The sequence below is a fragment of the Passer montanus genome, unplaced genomic scaffold (assembly GCF_014805655.1).
Source record: "Passer montanus isolate IOZ18808 unplaced genomic scaffold, ASM1480565v1 scaffold177, whole genome shotgun sequence".
In the NCBI taxonomy this organism is placed as follows: Eukaryota; Metazoa; Chordata; class Aves; order Passeriformes; family Passeridae; genus Passer; species Passer montanus.
This window is the reverse complement of record NW_024365048.1, coordinates 1-17575: the sequence shown is the minus strand read 5'-3', so window position 1 is coordinate 17575 and position 17575 is coordinate 1. Positions and strand designations below refer to the sequence as shown.

Genomic DNA, 17575 nt, shown 5'->3' with positions numbered 1-17575 from the left:
GTAAGCAGCGCATTTCTATCCTTAGGTATCAGCCACAGCAAAGAAAGACTTGACAATGTTCTTCCCTAATTTATTATACTATAAGTTTATTATACACAAATGAAGTTAGTTCCTTGCACTTCCCTTCGTTTAAAATCAAACACGTATTAAAAGCACTGCTGCTGTTCACAAGCCCTGAGCCAAACTTCTCACGCTGCGCGGAGGGGGTTCCAAGGAAAGCCGGGAGGGACGGGAAGCACTAGAGCGCCCTGCAGGCTCCCGGAGCGGCGGCTCCTGCCGCCACGGCGATGGCGGGCAGCGCCGACGGGCCCCAGCAGCCCCGCAGATTTACCGGACCGCAGGCCTGCGGCGGGCCCCGCGGAGTGCGAACCTCCCCGCGTGGGGCTGCGCTCCCGGTACCTGGGGGCACAGCCGGCAGCGTCCCACCAGCGGGTGGGGGACTGGGTCGGGACGCAAAGCCCAGAGCGAGAGGCCTGCCCCGGCCCACCGCCCCTTACGGCCCGGGCCCAGGGGAGCTGCCAACGCGTTCCGGCCCCGCATGGCCACGACAGGAGTCGGACCAGCGACTGCCGCCGAGGGCCGGGCGGCAGAGCCCGCGGTGCGCACAGGGCAGGCGGAGAGCACCCAGGGCGGGGGGAAGCACTGACCTGCAGCACGGCGGGGGGGTCAGCACCGAGGGGCGGCTCTAACCCGCCGAGGAGCTCCCGCTGCCGCCGAACCGCTCTGCCGCGCCACCTCAGCACCGGAACGCGCCGCCGCCACTTCCGCCTCCGGCAGGGCCCCGCCCCCGGCGCAGAGGTACCAATCAACTGCGGTGGATGAAAGATAGACGTGACGGCCAGGCAATCCCACGGAGCAGCTGCCTCGGCGCCATGGTTGTCCTGCAACATGGCACAAAGTGACCAATCCCGAGGACGCTGTGGGTTCCCGCCCAATAACAAGGCAGGACCAATCACTGCGGCGTTCCGGGCCGGACAGGCGGTGTTGGTGAAACGGAGGCTCGCATTGGCCGGTGGGCGACGGGGGCGGGGCCGCGGGGGCGGGGCCGCAGGGGCGGGGCCGCAGGGGCGGGGCTCGTTCCGGGGCGGGCAGCGCCGGAGGCGGTGTTGTCCGGTGGTTCGGTCGGAACGTCCCTTTAAGGATGATCCAGTCCCACCCCCCTGCCATAGGCACCTTCCACCAGGCCGGGCTGCTCCCAGCTCCGTTCAACCCGGCCTTGAGAGCTTCCGGAGATGTCCAAGCCAACGCTGCGCTCGTGCAAATGGGCACTGTTGTCCCTTGCTCTGGTACTACAGCTCTTGACATAAAAATATTTTTATATGCTGATAGTCTGCAATAAGGTCTCTCCGGAGCCTTCTGTTCTCCAGGCTGAACACCCCAGCTCTGCCAGCCCGTCTCCAGGGGAGCAGAGGTGCTTCTGCCCACGGCAAGGGCTGTAATTAGATGATTTTTAAGGACTCTTCAACCAAAACTATTCTGTGATTCTGAAGGTCCATCAATAGCAAGCACAGAGAGAGTGTGTGCTTAGACATCCAGCCTACCCAGCAGCTGCCTCTCGACGCCTGGTCTCCCCAGCTGCTGGCACCTGTACATGCTGGAGCCTGCGAGGTGCACAACCCTGCCACAGCCACTAGTACAGATTCCATTGCACACAACAACCTGCAAACGGACACATACACTGGGTGCCCCTTGAATGCATGTGATGGGGTGCTCAGGATGCAGAGAAACACAGACAGGTGGGTCACCCTCAACCCTACACCCTCAGTCTAATAGTCAGCTACTCCAGTGGTCTCACTAAGAGTGACACACAAACCTGTTTCATGAGCTATTTGGCCTATTTGCTGACTAGTCTGGCTTGACATTTACTAGTGATCATAGATTGACATGAGCTCACTCAATCCAGTTGTGGGCACTTAAAGCCCCATGCATATACATGCCCAGAGCACAGCACTGTGCAGCCAGAAAAAAAAAAAAGGAGGTAGGAGTGTTAGAAGACAAGAAAGACTGTGATGACCAGGCCCAAGGCATGGATACACATTCATACCGATTAGCACCATTCTACATGCAACCAGCCCCTTCTGTTCCCCTTGCCTCCATTTTCTCATGCTTGTTCATTCCCATGCCATCTAGACCCATCCCTTTCCCCACCTTCTTTTCCCCTCCTAAACATCCTGTTGTGAGTCTTGTCCCCAAATGCTCTTGCCCTGGACCACACAGTGTTTTCCATGTCCCTAGGCAGTACACAGTTTGTAGAGTCCTCTGCAACCTCTCCTACTGACTCATCATGATGGGTGCCACCTCTAGGCCCATGAGACTGGTGGGTCCCCTGCGACAGATTTGGAAGGAGCTGGGACAGGGCCTTTATTTCTCTTACTGGGTAATTTTTGTTGCCCAGCCTGTGGTTGTCTCTCTGCTCCTTCCCCTTTGTGCAGTTGAGCCTTTCATGGGTTGACTGCATTTCTGTGATGGTTCTTGGATTTGCCAAACCAGGGGATTATTTGTGTTCCCCTGCATTGTTCCTCTGTGCTCCTTATGTGTGCTTTTCCCCATATAACCTCACTCTTGTACTGGGCCACTTCTGCAACACTTTCTGGTCCTACACACTCTGTTATTCAACATGTCTATTTGAGAAAACAGACTCTCAAATCCACTTAGAGGAGCAGATCTTTACTTAACCTCACAGCCCACATCTTGTGGGCATTTCCTCTTATCTTCACATATAATTATATCAACATTAAAAATAGGATACCAAACCAATATAGCTCCCAATGCCAGTGTCTGATTAACCTTCTCACCCTTTCTGCTTTAGCTCCTAAAATAGCAGAGATTTGCTAGATTATCTTGCATCTCCTTTCCATTCTAAGAAGACTGTTTGTATCATTGAAACTTTCTGGTTTGTGGATCAGCCTCTAAGAAGATTAACATTTATAATTGGCTTGCGGAAGGTTAGATCCCTCACGTAACTGACATTGGTGTTGAGCATGGACAGGAGCAAACGGGCAGTGCTGTGAGAGCCACAGGAGGAAGAGGATCATTCCTGTAGCATCATCCTTGTGACCACAGATACATATGGGAAACAACAGCAGCTCCACCGTGGATGATCTACAAGCTGTTGAGATCCACCACTGGTACAAGAAATTCATGACGGAGTGTCCTTCTGGACAGCTGACAGAGCATGAATTTAAGCAGTTCTTTGGGCTTCGAGGGCTGGATCCAGAGGCCAATAAGTACATTGAGCAGATGTTCCGCACATTTGATATGAACAAGGTGAGTTCTCTGGCAAGGAATTAACTGTCTTGTGCTGCTTAGAAGTGATCCAACTCCTGCACTTTCAGAGTCTTTGTCTTTCTCTTGCAAACATAAAGAATACAAATATTCTCTTGCAAACATTTTCTTTTGCAAACACTGGTGGGGAAAGCTGCCTAGGGATGCTTATGCAAAGTAGCTAAATGTAAGGAGCAAATGAATGTGTACAGGTAATAACATAGATTACATAAACATAAGTACACCTGATTATCTAACTACCTTGAGCAAGTTCATATTTGAATTTTGAAAATTCCTTATTGCCAATTATTTGACTTGGCCTTGTTTAACTAGCAAAATGCTAATTTAATAATTCTTCTTGCATGTTCTTATTATTCAAAAATATAGCTGTATGAGATCGTGGAGACCACAGGAATCAGACACAATAGAAATCATTATAGCATTCACAGAGGAGTAATTTCCAGGTATTTGGCAGCTGAAATTAACACTGCATGAGCAGACAAGTTCTGTGGCTCTCCTTGGTTCTAGTAGGTGCGGCATGAATCTGGAGTGAGGGGGTGGGCAGTGTTCCTCACTGTGATGGGTGACTGCTGGTAGAAAACAGTAGCCCCCATAATTCCTTTAAGCATGCAATGGCCCTCACTTTTGCCTGCTTTTTATCCATATGTATTTCAGCGTATGCTTGCAGGCCTGTATTCTTAATGACAAAGAAATCTGGATTTATAGCATCCTGGGAAAATTCAGCTTTACTCTCTGCTCCAAGGTTCTCAAATGGAGTCAAGGAGGATCCAGTCACAGAGACATGACAACCAGGTGGGAAATCACAGAGTTAGTTTTGAAGAAGGAAAGCTTAGGGACCAACAAAGAATGTTATTTTGGACATGTGAGACAGCATAAGGAGTTAAGGAATGCTTAGGAATATTATAAAATTCTTAAGCAGAGCAGCAGACAGGCTCCATTAGGGTACCTGAGGTCTTGTGTTGGATGTAATGACTGTAAATAGCTGTAGACCTCAGAGAATATCTTTTCTCATTCCAAAGTCCTCTGTGCCCAGGATGATAATAGTGATGAGAAACAGTTTCATAAGGTAAAGCAAAACCTTTACAGCTTTTGCACAAGTCTTTCTTTCACTTCACCTCTCTTCCTTCTTGGGATGTTCAAGGAATTTAAAATTTATTCAAGGATGTTGTGCATTCCAGAGTTCTCCTGTGAGCCCTGTGTTATGCAGGAAACAATGTTATAAGAAGGTTCTCAAATTCAAATTTGGTCAGAAAAGCTATTGTCTAAATAAAGTGATAGTGATCTCAGGTAAAAATGTGCAACTAGTGGCAATAGACCTACATCAGTAAATCTTAGTCTGTTAACAGTTAGTCACTTAATCTAAGATCCTTTCATGAACAAGGGCAAGGAGCAAGAGCACTCAGAGGAAAATCCACCCTGTCGTAATACAGATATGATGGATGGAGTCTCCTGCCCTCTGGACCTTCATATTTTGAAGACTTTGATGATAACAAAGAGGATAAATTTTCATTATTCTTCTTTTATAAATTGCAATTATAGCATTATAGAAAGGTTTGTGTTGGAAGGGACCGTAAGGGTCATCTCATTCTACCGCCTCCCATGGGCAGGGACACCTGCCATTATCCCAGGTTGCTCCAAGCCCTGTCCAACCTGGCCTTGGACACTTCATAGGCCAGGGCCTCATCACTCCCTGAGTAAAAACTCCTTCCCACCACCATCCCAATCTCCCCTCCTCTAGATTTAATCCATTCCTCCTTATCCTGTCATGGCCTGCCCATGCAAAAAGCCGCTCTCCCCCACTATTATAACCTGCTTCAGGCACGGCAAGGGGCACTGAGGTTTCCCCGGAGCCCTCTCCAGGCTGAAGAATGAATGTGAACACAGCAGATGGACACAGCAGGGACTCTGTGGGCCTGCCAGTGCACTGAGCAGGGCTGAAAACACAGTTAATGGTGAACACAGAAACTTTACTTCAACGCCTCAGTCACGTCAGCATCGCTGTGGCTGCAGCGCAGCAGCGTGGGCAGGACAGAGAAGCCTCTGGCCCCAAGGCTACCTTTGGCCCAGCAGGAACTGCCGTGATCCACTGTAGCCCTGGAGCCTGCTCATCCTGCTGCTGCTCAGGCTTTTTTGTCCTTCTGAAACTGCAGGAATTCCTGCAGCAGATTCCAAAATTGCACCAGGAACTGGTGTGGGAATGCCATGGGCAGTGACGAGCCCGAGGATGTCACTGCTGGTCTCCGGCTGTACTCAGGGGTCAAGTTGGTGTGTTCCTCTGGTTTCAGAGGCTGCTCAGGGGTCGAGGTGACAACTGGCTCTGGTGCTGGACCAGCTCTTTCTGCTGGGCTCAGGCCCGTCTGGAGTAGGATCCAGTTGTAGAAGTGCTGAGTGGAGGTGTAGATCCCGGGGTGCCTGGCTCTGTCACAGCCTCTTCCCCAGCTGTTCAATCCCACCAGCCAGTAGTAGTCAGCGTCATTGTCCTTGCAGACGAGGGGACCCCCGCTGTCCCCCTGTGCCAGAAGAGATGGCTCAGGGACTGTGCTGCCAGCCCCGAGAATGGCTCCTCTCCCCCAGTCCCGGGGCTGGCTCCTGTCTCCCAATCCCTGCCAGGTCCACATTCCCAGCACAGGTCGGGGGCTCTCCCATCTCTGCACGTGGGTCCCAGATGTGCGGAGGATGGATGTTCCAGGGTCACATCCACACTTTGGGTCTGCTGGGGCCTCTGGATGGTCTTTGTGGGCAGGAACAGGCCTTGGGGACAAGGGGACATCGGACGGGGACCCGCATGTGGGGAGGGAAGGGGTGGACAGGGGACAGGCTGCGATGTGAGTGGAGGGTGAGGGGGTCCCTGTGCTGCCAGGGGCTCAGGGACTTATCACACGCTCATACCTGGCAGGTGTCAATGCCGCCGTGTGGGTACCCAGCACACAGGTTGCGGGGGTGGATGGCTCCCGCGTACCACCGGCTGCTGTTGCAGAGCTCCGTGTCCATGAGGTGGACCTTGGACTCCCGCAGCACCATGCCTGATCCCTGAGCTGTGGGCATAGAGGGAAATGAGCCCCGAGAATGTCGGTACCCATCCCTTCCCCTGCCTGGGGTGAACCCCCTTCCTGGGCCTGGTTCTGCCCCTTCCCCATGGAGCGATGCTGTCCCGCTGTGTCCCTGCTGCTGGCCTGGGGAAGGGGCCAGACCCGTCCCTGCTGAGGCTTCCCAGGGCCAGCAGGAATTGTTTGGGTGAGCAGGGAGCCCACAGCTCATCCCGCTGCAGCACCATGCCCTGCCCGGGAATGGAGCCCTTGCCCAGCCCGGGCTGCTCCGAGCCCGGCCCCGCTGCCGCCCCGCGCCCGGACTCTGTCTGTGCCCGGCCCGTGTCCCCGGGGCTCGCCCTCGGAGCACACATCCTGCTGGGAACTCACCTCTGGCAAAGTTCCAGCCGGCGATGTAGCAGGATTTCAGCTCCGAGACCCTGAGCGAGGCGTCGGGCACGCAGCCCAGCTGGATGTAGTCGCTGCACTCCACGGGCTGGTCCAGCTCCACCAGGGCAATGTCGTTCCTGGCCGTGGCAGGCACGTAGTGCTGGTGCACCAGGAGCCTCTGGATGCGTCTCACTGCAGCCTTGGGGCCTGGCTGTCTCAGGTCTGAGGCCCCCATCACCACCTCCCACGTGGAGATGCCCCTGGGGAGCAGATGGACAGAGGGCTGACAGGGAGCAGAGCCAGGGGCTGCAGCAGCCCAGCATTTCCCGGCCTTCTGCTTGCCCAGGTGGGCAGGGAAGCGGCCCGTGGTGCTGTGAGCTGGGCACCTGCCCGTGCTCTGGGGACATCTCTGTCCCTGCTGTCTCTTACCCGGCCCTGGCGAAGCAGTGTGCCACCGTGAGCACCCACTGGGAGCTGAGGAGGACACCTGAGCACATGTGCCACGTGCCGTTCTCCCAGGTGGCCTGGATGCTGACGATGCCGGGCCAGGCCCCTGGCTGGACACTGCTGCCATCCACAACACGGGATGTGTCAGCAGCAGAAGCCATGGAGCTGTGGTCAGAAGCCGTGGGCCGGAGCCTGCAAATCCGTCTGTAACACAAAGCCATCACTGTTCTTCTTGGTGGCTGCTGCTACTCAGGCTGAAAGTCCCCTGTCATCCCTTTCTGCCCAGTGTTGAATGGCAGGAAAACTTAGGACCCCCGAGGGGCACATCTGTAACCTCATGCTACTGCAGCCCTGCAGACAGGTTGTGCCAGTAGCTGGGCACTGGCTGGGCCAGGGACTAAGGCTTCTCCTCCAGGGACTGAGGCTGGAACACTGTGGTGTGGGTGTGAGGAACATGTGGGGCCCCTACAGGGAACTCGCTAAGTGGGACCACTGACCTGCAGGTGTCCCAGCTGCCCCACACGGGCCCGGCCAGGGCTGGCAGGATGAGCAGCCACAGAAGAGCCATCCGTGCCAGCACAGGTGGCAGAGCCAGAACAGAGGTGTCAGCTCCAGTGCGGCCACCGCCACAGCACCCACAGCCTTCGTGGTGCTCACAGTGCCCGGGCCAGGGCCGCTGTCACAGAGGGGCTGGTTCTGAGTGCTGGGCAGGGAAGGGAGGGGCAGCACAGAGTCATAGAGACATGGAATGGTCTGGGTGGAAGGGACTTTAGTGACCACCCAGTGCCATCCCTGCCATGGACAGGGACACCTTCCACTGTCCCAGGTTGCTCCAAGCCCTGTCCAGCCTGACCTTGGGCACTGCCAGGATTTCAGCCCCAGGGCCAGCCCCAGCTGCTCTGGGCACCCTGTGCCAGGGCCTGCCCGTACTCACAGTCAGAAATTCCTTCCTAAAGGAATCTAAATCTGATCTGCCCACCTTCAGCTTAAGGCCATTTTTCTTGTGTCCTATCACCACACGATCTTGTCCGAAGTACCCCTCCAGCCTTTTTCTAAGCCCCCTTTAAGTACTGGAAGAGGCACCAAAGTGTCCCTGGTACCTTCTGTTCTCCAGGCTGACCTGCCATAACTCTCTCAGCCTGTCAACCCTTCTTCCCACCCTGAATGAGTATTTTAAACATGGTGATCCTTGCTGCAAAACAGCAGTGGTCTGCTAGTTCACCTGCATTCACCTTTTATATATGTTTATTTGCATCCATTTCAGAAAGGCATCTGACTTTGATTAAATACGTTAATAATTGAAAATGTCATTTTTTTTCTGTTATTTCTTGAAGAATTATTGTTATTCAGAATCTTTGACCTAGATATGTATTTTATTTGTAGTTTGTTTTTAACAGCTGCACATTTTAGTCGGCTTTAAATCTAGGGCTGATGAACCTTTACTAACTGACATTTTTCTTGCAGATGAAACAAGAGCTTTTTTGACTTTCTTTGTAGAGTCAAGAAATGAAATATTAAAAACCTAAATACTGAACATTTTTTTCAGTGATCAAATCACACTCTATGTATTTTACAAAATATTCCCAGTCACATTATTTTCCACAGAATGGAAAAGAGATCTATGGCTTAGTGGAATAGCAGTTTCCCACAAAGGCAGAGTAGACTAGTGCAGGAAACCTGCAGCCCATGGGCTGGGCTCAGTGTTCTCTCCCAGCAGCCCAAAGGCAGTCAGCTTTGGTGTACCGAGGGGGCTTTGTTCATGCTGACAACCAGGTTCCCTCGATGCAGGTGGTGAGCAGAGGGGAGGCTCTGTGTACTAGATCATAACTTTAGGAACCCAGGTATTTGGTGGCTAGAGAAATAACATGTGTCTGTTCACTAAAGATTTTTCCTAAGTCAAAGTCTCTGTGCTACTTGTTGGCCTTTCTCTTTCAGCTGTGAATCTAAAGAGCAATAAGGTGAAACAACTCCAGTGCATTATCTCCCTCAATTTACTCTTGTCACAATTTGTTGTTTTTTTTTTTTTCTGACAGGATGGATATATTGATTTCATGGAATACGTGGCTGCCCTCAGCCTCGTTCTCCGAGGGAAGATGGAGCAGAAATTGCGGTGGTATTTCAAGCTCTATGATGTAGATGGCAATGGCTGCATTGATCGACATGAACTGCTCAACATCATCAAGGTAAATCTCCAGGGGTCATGTTCTTGCCTCTTTCCTTAAAGACAAATCACACAAGTAAGACCTTTGCTGTTTCCCATATGGATGATCATGGATGAGACCCGTAAAAGCATTCCTTCTCTAAGCAGAATTCCTCACCACCGTATAATGCAATAAGCAGACTTAGACTCTTTATCACCACATCTTATGTTACAGCATAGCTAACCATAAAATTGTTTTAGCTGCCTGTGACCTAAATTGCACTTTCCAAGGTTTCCGGCCCTGTGACTCTCAGTTGCTATCTCTACAGTGTGTCCTTCATATGTCCTTTTCCCCATGAGAAGTTGGAGAGCCACACCCAGATTGCTTTTTAGAATCAGCTTCTAAATATTAACATAATAAAACATTTCTCACTCTGACGAATACCCTGAAGAAAAAGGATTTAGACTTGAAAGGATTGTATGCAAATAGCTGTTGTGAATGGGGTTGGGTTATGGGCATAAAGATCACTATAAATATCTCAGAATTAATTGTGCTGCAAATTCAGATTATTTTGCAGATAATGGGAAATTACCAAGGTAATTGCAGGAAATGTTCAATGACCCTCAATAAATAGCATTTCTGAATATGAAATGTCATAAAATTGATTTGATAAAGCACTAATAAGATGTTAATAATGCATTCTCATCTGTATAAGAATTTTAGAGCTGGGTATCAAAAAGACCTGATCAATACCTGTAGTAACATAAAGCCTCCTACTAGTAGCTTTAAATAGAAATACTCAAACATTACAGTGAAGCAACAGATAGCAATAGTTAACACAGAGCTCTTGAGAAACAAATCCTGTGGGCAACAACTGGTGGCAAGAAATTTATTGTCCTTTGTCTTTTTTGGATGTAGTTCAGTGTCTTTTTTGGTAACCTTAAGAAATTGCTGAAATGATATAAGTTTCAGTAAAATAGCATTTGAAAAAGAATTAATAAAATAACCAAATATCAAAGGGGAAAAACTAGAAAATGAATAGTCTTAGATTCAGTATAAAGGCTCTGAAATCACATATTTCATGGACATCCTTAAACAAAGGAAATAATTAGCATTGGAAGAAAAGAGAACTCTGTACTATGTAGTTATGAATAAGAAGAATTATAGCAAACAGAAGTGGATAAGGCTTAAAGTTTCTCAAGATGAAAATGAATTTCCAGTGAGCTTTAGGGAAAAGCCAAACACACAGGAAGAAGTATGTAAATTAAAATTGTGAAAGTAAGAATAGAAATAAATTACCACAGCATATAACAAAGGAATTTCATAATGTCAATTGTGGAAGGTGTTTGACAGTGTTTCTGAGGCTTGGTGTACCATAGGGTCACAAAGTGGGACAAAGTGGACCAATTAGGTGGATTCTGATTCTACCATTTCTACAGCACCTAAACTGTACCTAAGCAGAATTAGGCCAATCCTCTGGGTTTTGCTGCTCATTCTGTGCTCCAGAGCCATGCTCCCTTTGCACCCTTCAGTGCCATCCATAAGGCCTGATGATTTGTGCTTTGTTTTCCTGTGGTACTGGTTCATTTGTGTGGGGAAGGTACCAGGCATGAGTGTCTTATTCTACTGACATGTGGAATCAGTCTGGGAGTTGTCAGCAGCTGCTTACTCTTCCTCTTTTATTTTAGGCTATTCGAGCTATTAATGGTGGTGACCATGAAACTAGTGCAGAAGAGTTCACCAACCGAGTCTTCGACAGGATTGATGTGAATGGCGACGGTAAGGTTCCTGCCTTTGTCATCCAGCTCAGACAGTCTCTTCTACAGAGTAACATCAAATGTTTCCTTTCTCGGTTGAACTTTAGGCCTCTTCACTTCATATTTTATTTCTATTTGCATTCTCAGCCAGTAATGTGTTCTCCATGGACCAAAAAGGATTTTTCTTCTGGCATTACACATAATCAGTGTGACAGGATTTGTTCCCTGTACTGGTCTCAGCTTTGTTCTGTCCGCATGAGTTTCGTAGTGGGGTTTTGGAGTGGTGTTTTGTTTTCCTTTTTGTGTGTTGCTGTGTAGCTCATGTCAGTTAGAAGTGGGAAATATTATCAAATGGCCCCAGCTGCTCCTAAGTACTTCAGTATGGAAAGGAAGAACTGCAATTTAATGTTGAAGTTCAGAGTTTCTTCACTGTGTCTGCTGTGGGCAGTACAGCAAGAACATAAAGTGCTCAGTCAAAAGTTGGTCAAGTGTCACTGTGGTCCCTGTATGTCCCTGAGAGGTATCTCTTTCCTTGCTACTTCAGGTGTTCATTAATTCCTGACAGGCTCTTTAGTCATTCCAGAATAACTCTGCTGAGCTGCCTCCCTTACAAGGGCTTTTTGGCCTAGGACATAAAAACAATTTGATTCTATGTCACAGCCTCCTTCTGTCAGTCCCTTTATCCTTGGAAACCAGCAAGTATAGAGCAGGTTAGTATTATGACAGGTTGAGCCAAAAAGAATGCTATGATCCCACTCCTTAGCTACCCACTTCTATTGTTCTTTCTTACGTACCTCTTCTCTTGTATGGGGGAAAATAAGGAAGCAGGCGTTGTCTGGATACTGGGGATGTTTCATAAAAGCTTAAGAAGACTCTCTGAGGTCTTTAGGACAGTGCTTTAGAACAGTGCCTATATAGTAAGTGGTCTCTAAAGTTAGATTATTGTACTCCTTTTCCTGTCAGATGTGGATTCTGATGCCCTTTATTTGTGTCTGACACAGGTGAACTTTCTCTGGATGAATTTGTGGAGGGAGCAAGGAAAGATGAGGAGTTCATGGAGGTTATGATGAAAAGTTTGGACCTGTCACACATTGTGGCCATGATAAACAACCGTCGGCATAGCGTATAAATCAAGCTGGGAGAAAATGCTGTGCCAATAGACAGAAGGGTGTCACAAGGAAGGAGAGACAGCATTTTTCAAAACAAAATTTCCATAAACTTGAATATGGAAGTAGGAACAGAAAGACACTGCTATATTTGTGTATCTGAGTGCACGTTCCTGTACAAATACTGAAGCTTAGCCACATAAAGGCAATTCAGCCTCAGAAAAACTGAATCTGGGCAGCAGTATTTGACTTGTCTTTCTAAAATTTAAAGGCCAAATTTCAGGATACAATTTGCTTTTTATTCTGTGTCCCAGATTATCAGTTTGAAATGGACTAAAAGTAACACCAAGTTTGTGAAGAGCACTAGCAGAACTGGGTGGTGGAGTGTGGAAGGAAATATTCTGACATAGAAAAGAAGAATTTCAAGCTGTTATTAGTGTAGGGAACGAACAAAAGAATGTAACTTGTACTGTTCTTGTCATCGTATTGGTTCATAAACACCAGTATGATTTACCAGCATGGTCCATACCACATGTGTTTTGATTTGGTAGTCTCTACAGAAGCAGCTTTTGTAAGACCACAAGAACTGAAAGAAAAACCAGTCTGACAATGACAAATCTGTCCTGCAGCCGTTCGAGCTTTCTGTGATCAAAGAACTCTAGCAAACAAGTCAACAGTTTGGAACAGCTTCTGTAACCAGTGAAAATATGCTACTCAGTTTCCCAAAGTAGAAGAATTACTTGAGAGATCAAATCTTTTATATACTCATGGTCCTACTTATTCTTCTCTCATACAATTGAGTCACTGGGAATATGCAAGGCCACACTAAACAAGGCTTGGAGTAACCTGATCCAGCCCCATGGCATGGGGCTGAAGCAAGATGATCTTTGAAGTCCCTTCCTACCCAAAGCATTCTGTGACTCTATAAATGAAATATTTGAAGGTGATCCCAATATTATTGCCTCACACATCCTTTATTGGTCTTCCTTCTTGTTCTTGAGGAGACAATCTAATTGAAAGAAACAACTCACCAAGGTGACTTGTGAATTGTGCAATTAATGTGAAGGCTGGAGTGAAGCTGATGCTCTAGATCAGTGCTGCCATAAATGATTCTGATTTTATACACAATGGGAAGAGTGATTCAGCATGGATAGAAGCTCAGCAAACTGTATCTTGCTCACTGTTCATTAGATAAGGTCATGATCAGAAGCTCCTTTGAATCTGGGAAGAGAACCAGAAGGAAAGAAGAATGCAGGAAATATTCAACAGAGTGCCTATGCCATAGTTGGCATGTTTTTCCTGTGCAGGAGGAAGAATGTGCAGACCTGTAACAAAACTTTAGATTGGACTTATTCTGGCTTATATTTAGGCTTCTGTGATGTTCATATGTGTATTGGTTTGCACGGCAAGGTCTTGGTAGCAGGGAGGCTACAAGAATGGCTTTTTGTTCGAGAAGCTGATGGAAGCTTCCCCCATGTCTGGCAGAGACAATGCCAGCCGGCACCAGAATGCCACTGGCCAAGCCTGAGACCTTCAGCCATGGTAGTAACATGTCTGGGATAACATATTTAAGAGGGAAAAGTTATTGGGCAGAAGCAATTGCAGCCAGAGAAGTGAGGACTGAGAATATGTGAGAGAAACAGCTCTGTAGACACCAAAGTCAGCTAAGAAGGAGAAGGAGGAGGTGTTCCAGGTACTGGAGCTGAGATTTTCCTGCAGCCCATGATGCAGGGCATAGTGAAGCAGATTGTCCTCCTAGAACACATGGAGGTCTGCAGGAGGGAAGCACAAATCTACCTGCAGCTTGTGGAAGAGCCCCACCTTGGACCAGGTCCTGGAAGGACCTGTGGGCCTGTGGCGAGAACAGCAGGTTTCCTGGTAGGACTTGTGACCTCATAGGGGACTAACTTTAAAGCAGTTTCTGAAGGACTGATCCCAGGGAAGGTACCTCCCACTGGAGCAGCTCATGAAGAACCACAGCCTGTGAAAAGGACCCATATTGGAGAAATTAATGGAGAACTGCCTCCTGTAGGAGGGATCTCACGCTGCAGCAGCACAAGGACTCCTCTTCCTGAGCGGGAAGCAGTGGCATGAACTGACTGTGACTTCTGTTCTCATCTTCTTGCGCTACTGGTGGGGAGGAGGGAGAGAATGGGGAATAAAATTATTCCTGGGAAGGAGAAAGGTATGGGGGAAAGGTGTTTTAAAGACTTGTTTTACTTCTCATTACCCTACTCTGATTTTTATTGGTAATAAATTCAATTAATTTCTCCCTTTTTTCCCTCTGATGTCTCCCTGTCCTTATCTCAGCTCATGAGCTTTTCTGTATTATATCTAGCTGAGGAAGGAAGTGATTGATAGAGAGGCTCTGGTGGACACCTGCCATCCAGCCAGAGTCCACCCACCACAGTAGTATTCTGAACTAAGTGTCTGGGCTTTCACTGAAGGGAAGATTTAGCGGGGGAGATTTAGTAAGTACTGTCATTGGAGTGTGAAAGAGTGAGTGATCATGTTTAGAGCAGCTACCAACAGTTTTCTAGGTAGGCTCATGCTCCAGGCCCTACTGGCACGGGCATGTCTGTAGTCTTAGAGCTTCTGCAAGGAATCACAACCTTGTGGTTGAAGAACCATCACGTGAAAAGGGAAGACTTCCTTGACCCACAGTAATTAATTTGTCTGTCAGTGGCCCAGGAAAGCTGAGATCCTTGTGCCTGACCAGTCTGTCAGCATCCTGTTACAGGGACCCTTTGTTGAGCAGTCCTGCTGGATTGGAGGGAAATTTGACTGACATTCAGGGAAATAGGCCAAAGGCATAAGGGAGACCCCTCAGCAGCTCTTCCCACTTTATGACCCCTCAGTAGGAATTGCTCTTTGAATATGTTACCTGTTGCTGGCAACTGCTAGCATCCATGAAGGAGTCACACTTTGGAATTTTATGGAACAGTTTATGGAACTATACTCTTTATGAATATAACATTGTGACAGGTTAAGGTTCGGGGATTGTTGGTGATGGTATCTGTCAGTGATAGTATTTGACTATAATAACTTATTCAAAGCAATATACAGACAAGCTGTAGTCCCCAGTAAAAATATTCAGCAGGCAGAGTGGATTTCTAACCCAACAGGTGTTCCTATGGGGGAGAAGACAGGTTCAGCCCATTGACTGATCCCAGCAGTTATGATGGAGCCTTCACTAACTTTTTCTCCATTCTTGGCTTACTTTTATACTATTTCTCTACATTTAGGTGAAGATTGAGTGACTCTATTCGTGCATATATTTGCTACTGCTTGGTGTAAAATCCTCTCACTTCACTTTCAAAGATACAGTCAAAAAAATGTACAGAGCTCATGCCCAGTGAGAGGCTGTCGTAACTTGAAGGCAGGTAACTTTGGCATGGAGGTGTGCATTAATATTACAGTTAGGCTATAATGAACCATGTTCATCTGAGGAAAGCGATTTTCCACAGTTGCTGGCTTGGCAGCAAGACATTTCCTCGCTCACAGCTGCTATGCAGTTAATCAGCCTCAAAGTACCGTCAAGTTGCTGCCCCTTCAAGAACTTTGGTTAGAGCCTGGCTGTGGTGCCTCCATCCCACTCCACCCCCCCTGAGCAGGTGCTTATGGTTGTATGGGGAATCATCATGGAGCATGCCAACCGCATTCCATCCTGGGAACAGCACCTGTATTTTACCCTAAAATTTCTGTCCCATTATAAATCCTGTTAGGATATAAATGTAACTTCTCAATTTCCTCTGATTTTACCCCCAGTCATCTTTCCATACAAATATTGCTCCACTTTCCAGAGGATTATTTTGACCAGATGTGAGCTCTGTTGTCCCTTTCGACTGAGAAAGACAGAGGTTTTTTCCCAAGTTCCTTTTGAACTTGTCCCGCACCTGTTACAAGTCCTCAGTCTCCTGCAGTTTTGTGGGTCAGTCACATGTAAAACAGCACAACTGGCTGGCCTGCTCTGCTCATGAGGGGAGACGAGAAGAATCCCTCTGCTCACACCAGACCTGCAGCTGCCAAACCTCACCAAAGCACCCGAGAGGCCCCCAGGGATTGATGGCACAGAAGGGAGGTGATGGAGGACAGCACAGCAGGCAGCCTGCCCTCCATCTGGGTGTGAAGAAGGCAGGGCTGGGAACTGTCAGCAACATCCCACCAGGTCTGGCTCATGGTGCCACCCTGAGAGTTTCCCCTGCCTTTGGGCAGTCCCAGCTGCTGCAGCTCACTTGACAGAGTAACACACTTGCTAGCAGTGTTAACAGTAACAATTCTTACCTAAATATTAATACTAATAACACTGTGCAGATTATTAATACTAGTAGAGGCCAGTAGTGTTCTTAATGCTGAGGCTTACATGAAGAAGACAAAATTAATTAATGTTGCTGATTATGCTATTGTAGTGTTGAAATACTTGGCCCCCACTGTGGTAGCTCAATGGCCTCCCCCAGCAGGTCCTGCAGCACCTGGATGTAGATCAGCTTAAGCTTCACTGATGTGATAAAGAGTTCACTATTTAAAATCTTAAAAAGTTTAATAAAGGATAAAAGCACAAAATAATCCAGCACTGGGGTGCTTTTGGTGCATGGCCAAAGAGCACAGAGGTAGCTTACAAACATGTTCCCTATATACGGTTACATGCATATTCATCAGTTTATACAATATTCAAACATTCATTTGAGACTTTGATGTTTCAGGAACTCTCTTGTTTCGTTTTAACCTCTGACTTGTCTGCAGAACATTCTGTAAATTAGGTCTACATATTTTATTTCTTCCTGTAATTAAGAGTTCACTATTTAAAATCTTAAAAAGTTTAATAAAGGATAAAAGCACAAAATAATCCAGCACTGGGGTGCTTTTGGTGCATGGCCAAAGAGCACAGAGGTAGCTTACAAACATGTTCCCTATATACGGTTACATGCATATTCATCAGTTTATACAATATTCAAACATTCATTTGAGACTTTGATGTTTCAGGAACTCTCTTGTTTCGTTTTAACCTCTGACTTGTCTGCAGAACATTCTGTAAATTAGGTCTACATATTTTATTTCTTCCTGTTTTTTTATCCTGGTGCTTCACATTCCCTGATAACACCGATAGAGTCGATGAATCCTTCCTGGATGCTTAAGCTCTGTTTTTGTCACTGTTACCTTATCACTTGGAAAGGCCAGTCTGCAGATACAAGAGAATTGCTTTACACCATTCTCCGAGTTAGTTACATAGAAGTACTTTAGTTTCTATTTTAACATCTTGCTAAACCCTAGGATATATTTATCACACTACTATTCATATGAAATATACAGTGCATACATAAACTGGCATATTATACTATACAAAGCAGTTAAAAATAAGTATAAGTTGTACCCTATCAAAATACTTGTGATGCGAAAAGCGAATCTATGAATGTGAAAGCCAA

At 47.5% G+C, this 17575-nt stretch overlaps 3 protein-coding genes across 7 annotated transcripts in view; 1 reads left to right on the top strand and 2 right to left on the bottom strand.

The window, feature by feature from the left end:
• GOLGB1 (golgin B1) overlaps nt 1–785 on the bottom strand; it is a 39569-nt gene extending 38784 nt beyond the window's left edge. For 2 of the 5 annotated variants that reach the window (XM_039704557.1, XM_039704562.1), the window contains exon 1: nt 648–785. The gene's annotated coding sequence lies outside the window, so the exon portion shown is untranslated. The remainder of the gene's footprint in view (nt 1–647) is intronic. The other 3 variants (XM_039704559.1, XM_039704558.1, XM_039704560.1) reach the window with 3 other exon arrangements.
• Nucleotides 786–991: 206 nt separating this feature from the next.
• On the top strand, nt 992–12505 carry LOC120500130 (guanylyl cyclase-activating protein 1-like). The gene is made up of 5 exons (XM_039704587.1): nt 992–1012; nt 2810–3267; nt 9182–9331; nt 10978–11068; nt 12048–12505. Exons 2-5 carry the CDS (start codon nt 3070–3072, stop codon nt 12173–12175), a joined length of 567 nt encoding a protein of 188 aa, XP_039560521.1. The 5' UTR covers nt 992–1012; nt 2810–3069; the 3' UTR covers nt 12176–12505.
• LOC120500129 (acrosin-like) lies at nt 5232–7333 on the bottom strand. The gene is made up of 4 exons (XM_039704586.1): nt 7131–7333; nt 6702–6961; nt 6175–6320; nt 5232–5795 (listed from the first exon to the last, which is right to left on the bottom strand). Exons 1-4 carry the CDS (start codon nt 7307–7309, stop codon nt 5406–5408), a joined length of 975 nt encoding a protein of 324 aa, XP_039560520.1. The 5' UTR covers nt 7310–7333; the 3' UTR covers nt 5232–5405.
• Nucleotides 12506–17575: the final 5070 nt, after the last annotated feature.

Bases quoted from the DNA above. Each gene is read 5' to 3' on its own strand.
- LOC120500130 (XM_039704587.1), top strand. From the start codon at position 3,070: ATGGGAAACAACAGCAGCTCCACCGTGGATGATCTACAAGCTGTTGAG. The intron at 3,268-9,181 runs GTGAGTTCTCTG...TTTTTCTGACAG, and splicing joins GCACATTTGATATGAACAAG to GATGGATATATTGATTTCAT. The intron at 11,069-12,047 runs GTAAGGTTCCTG...TGTCTGACACAG, and splicing joins GATTGATGTGAATGGCGACG to GTGAACTTTCTCTGGATGAA.
- LOC120500129 (XM_039704586.1), bottom strand. From the start codon at position 7,309: ATGGCTTCTGCTGCTGACACATCCCGTGTTGTGGATGGCAGCAGTGTC. The intron at 6,321-6,701 runs GTGAGTTCCCAG...CTATGCCCACAG, and splicing joins CGGCTGGAACTTTGCCAGAG to CTCAGGGATCAGGCATGGTG. The intron at 5,796-6,174 runs GTATGAGCGTGT...CTTCTGGCACAG, and splicing joins GCGGCATTGACACCTGCCAG to GGGGACAGCGGGGGTCCCCT.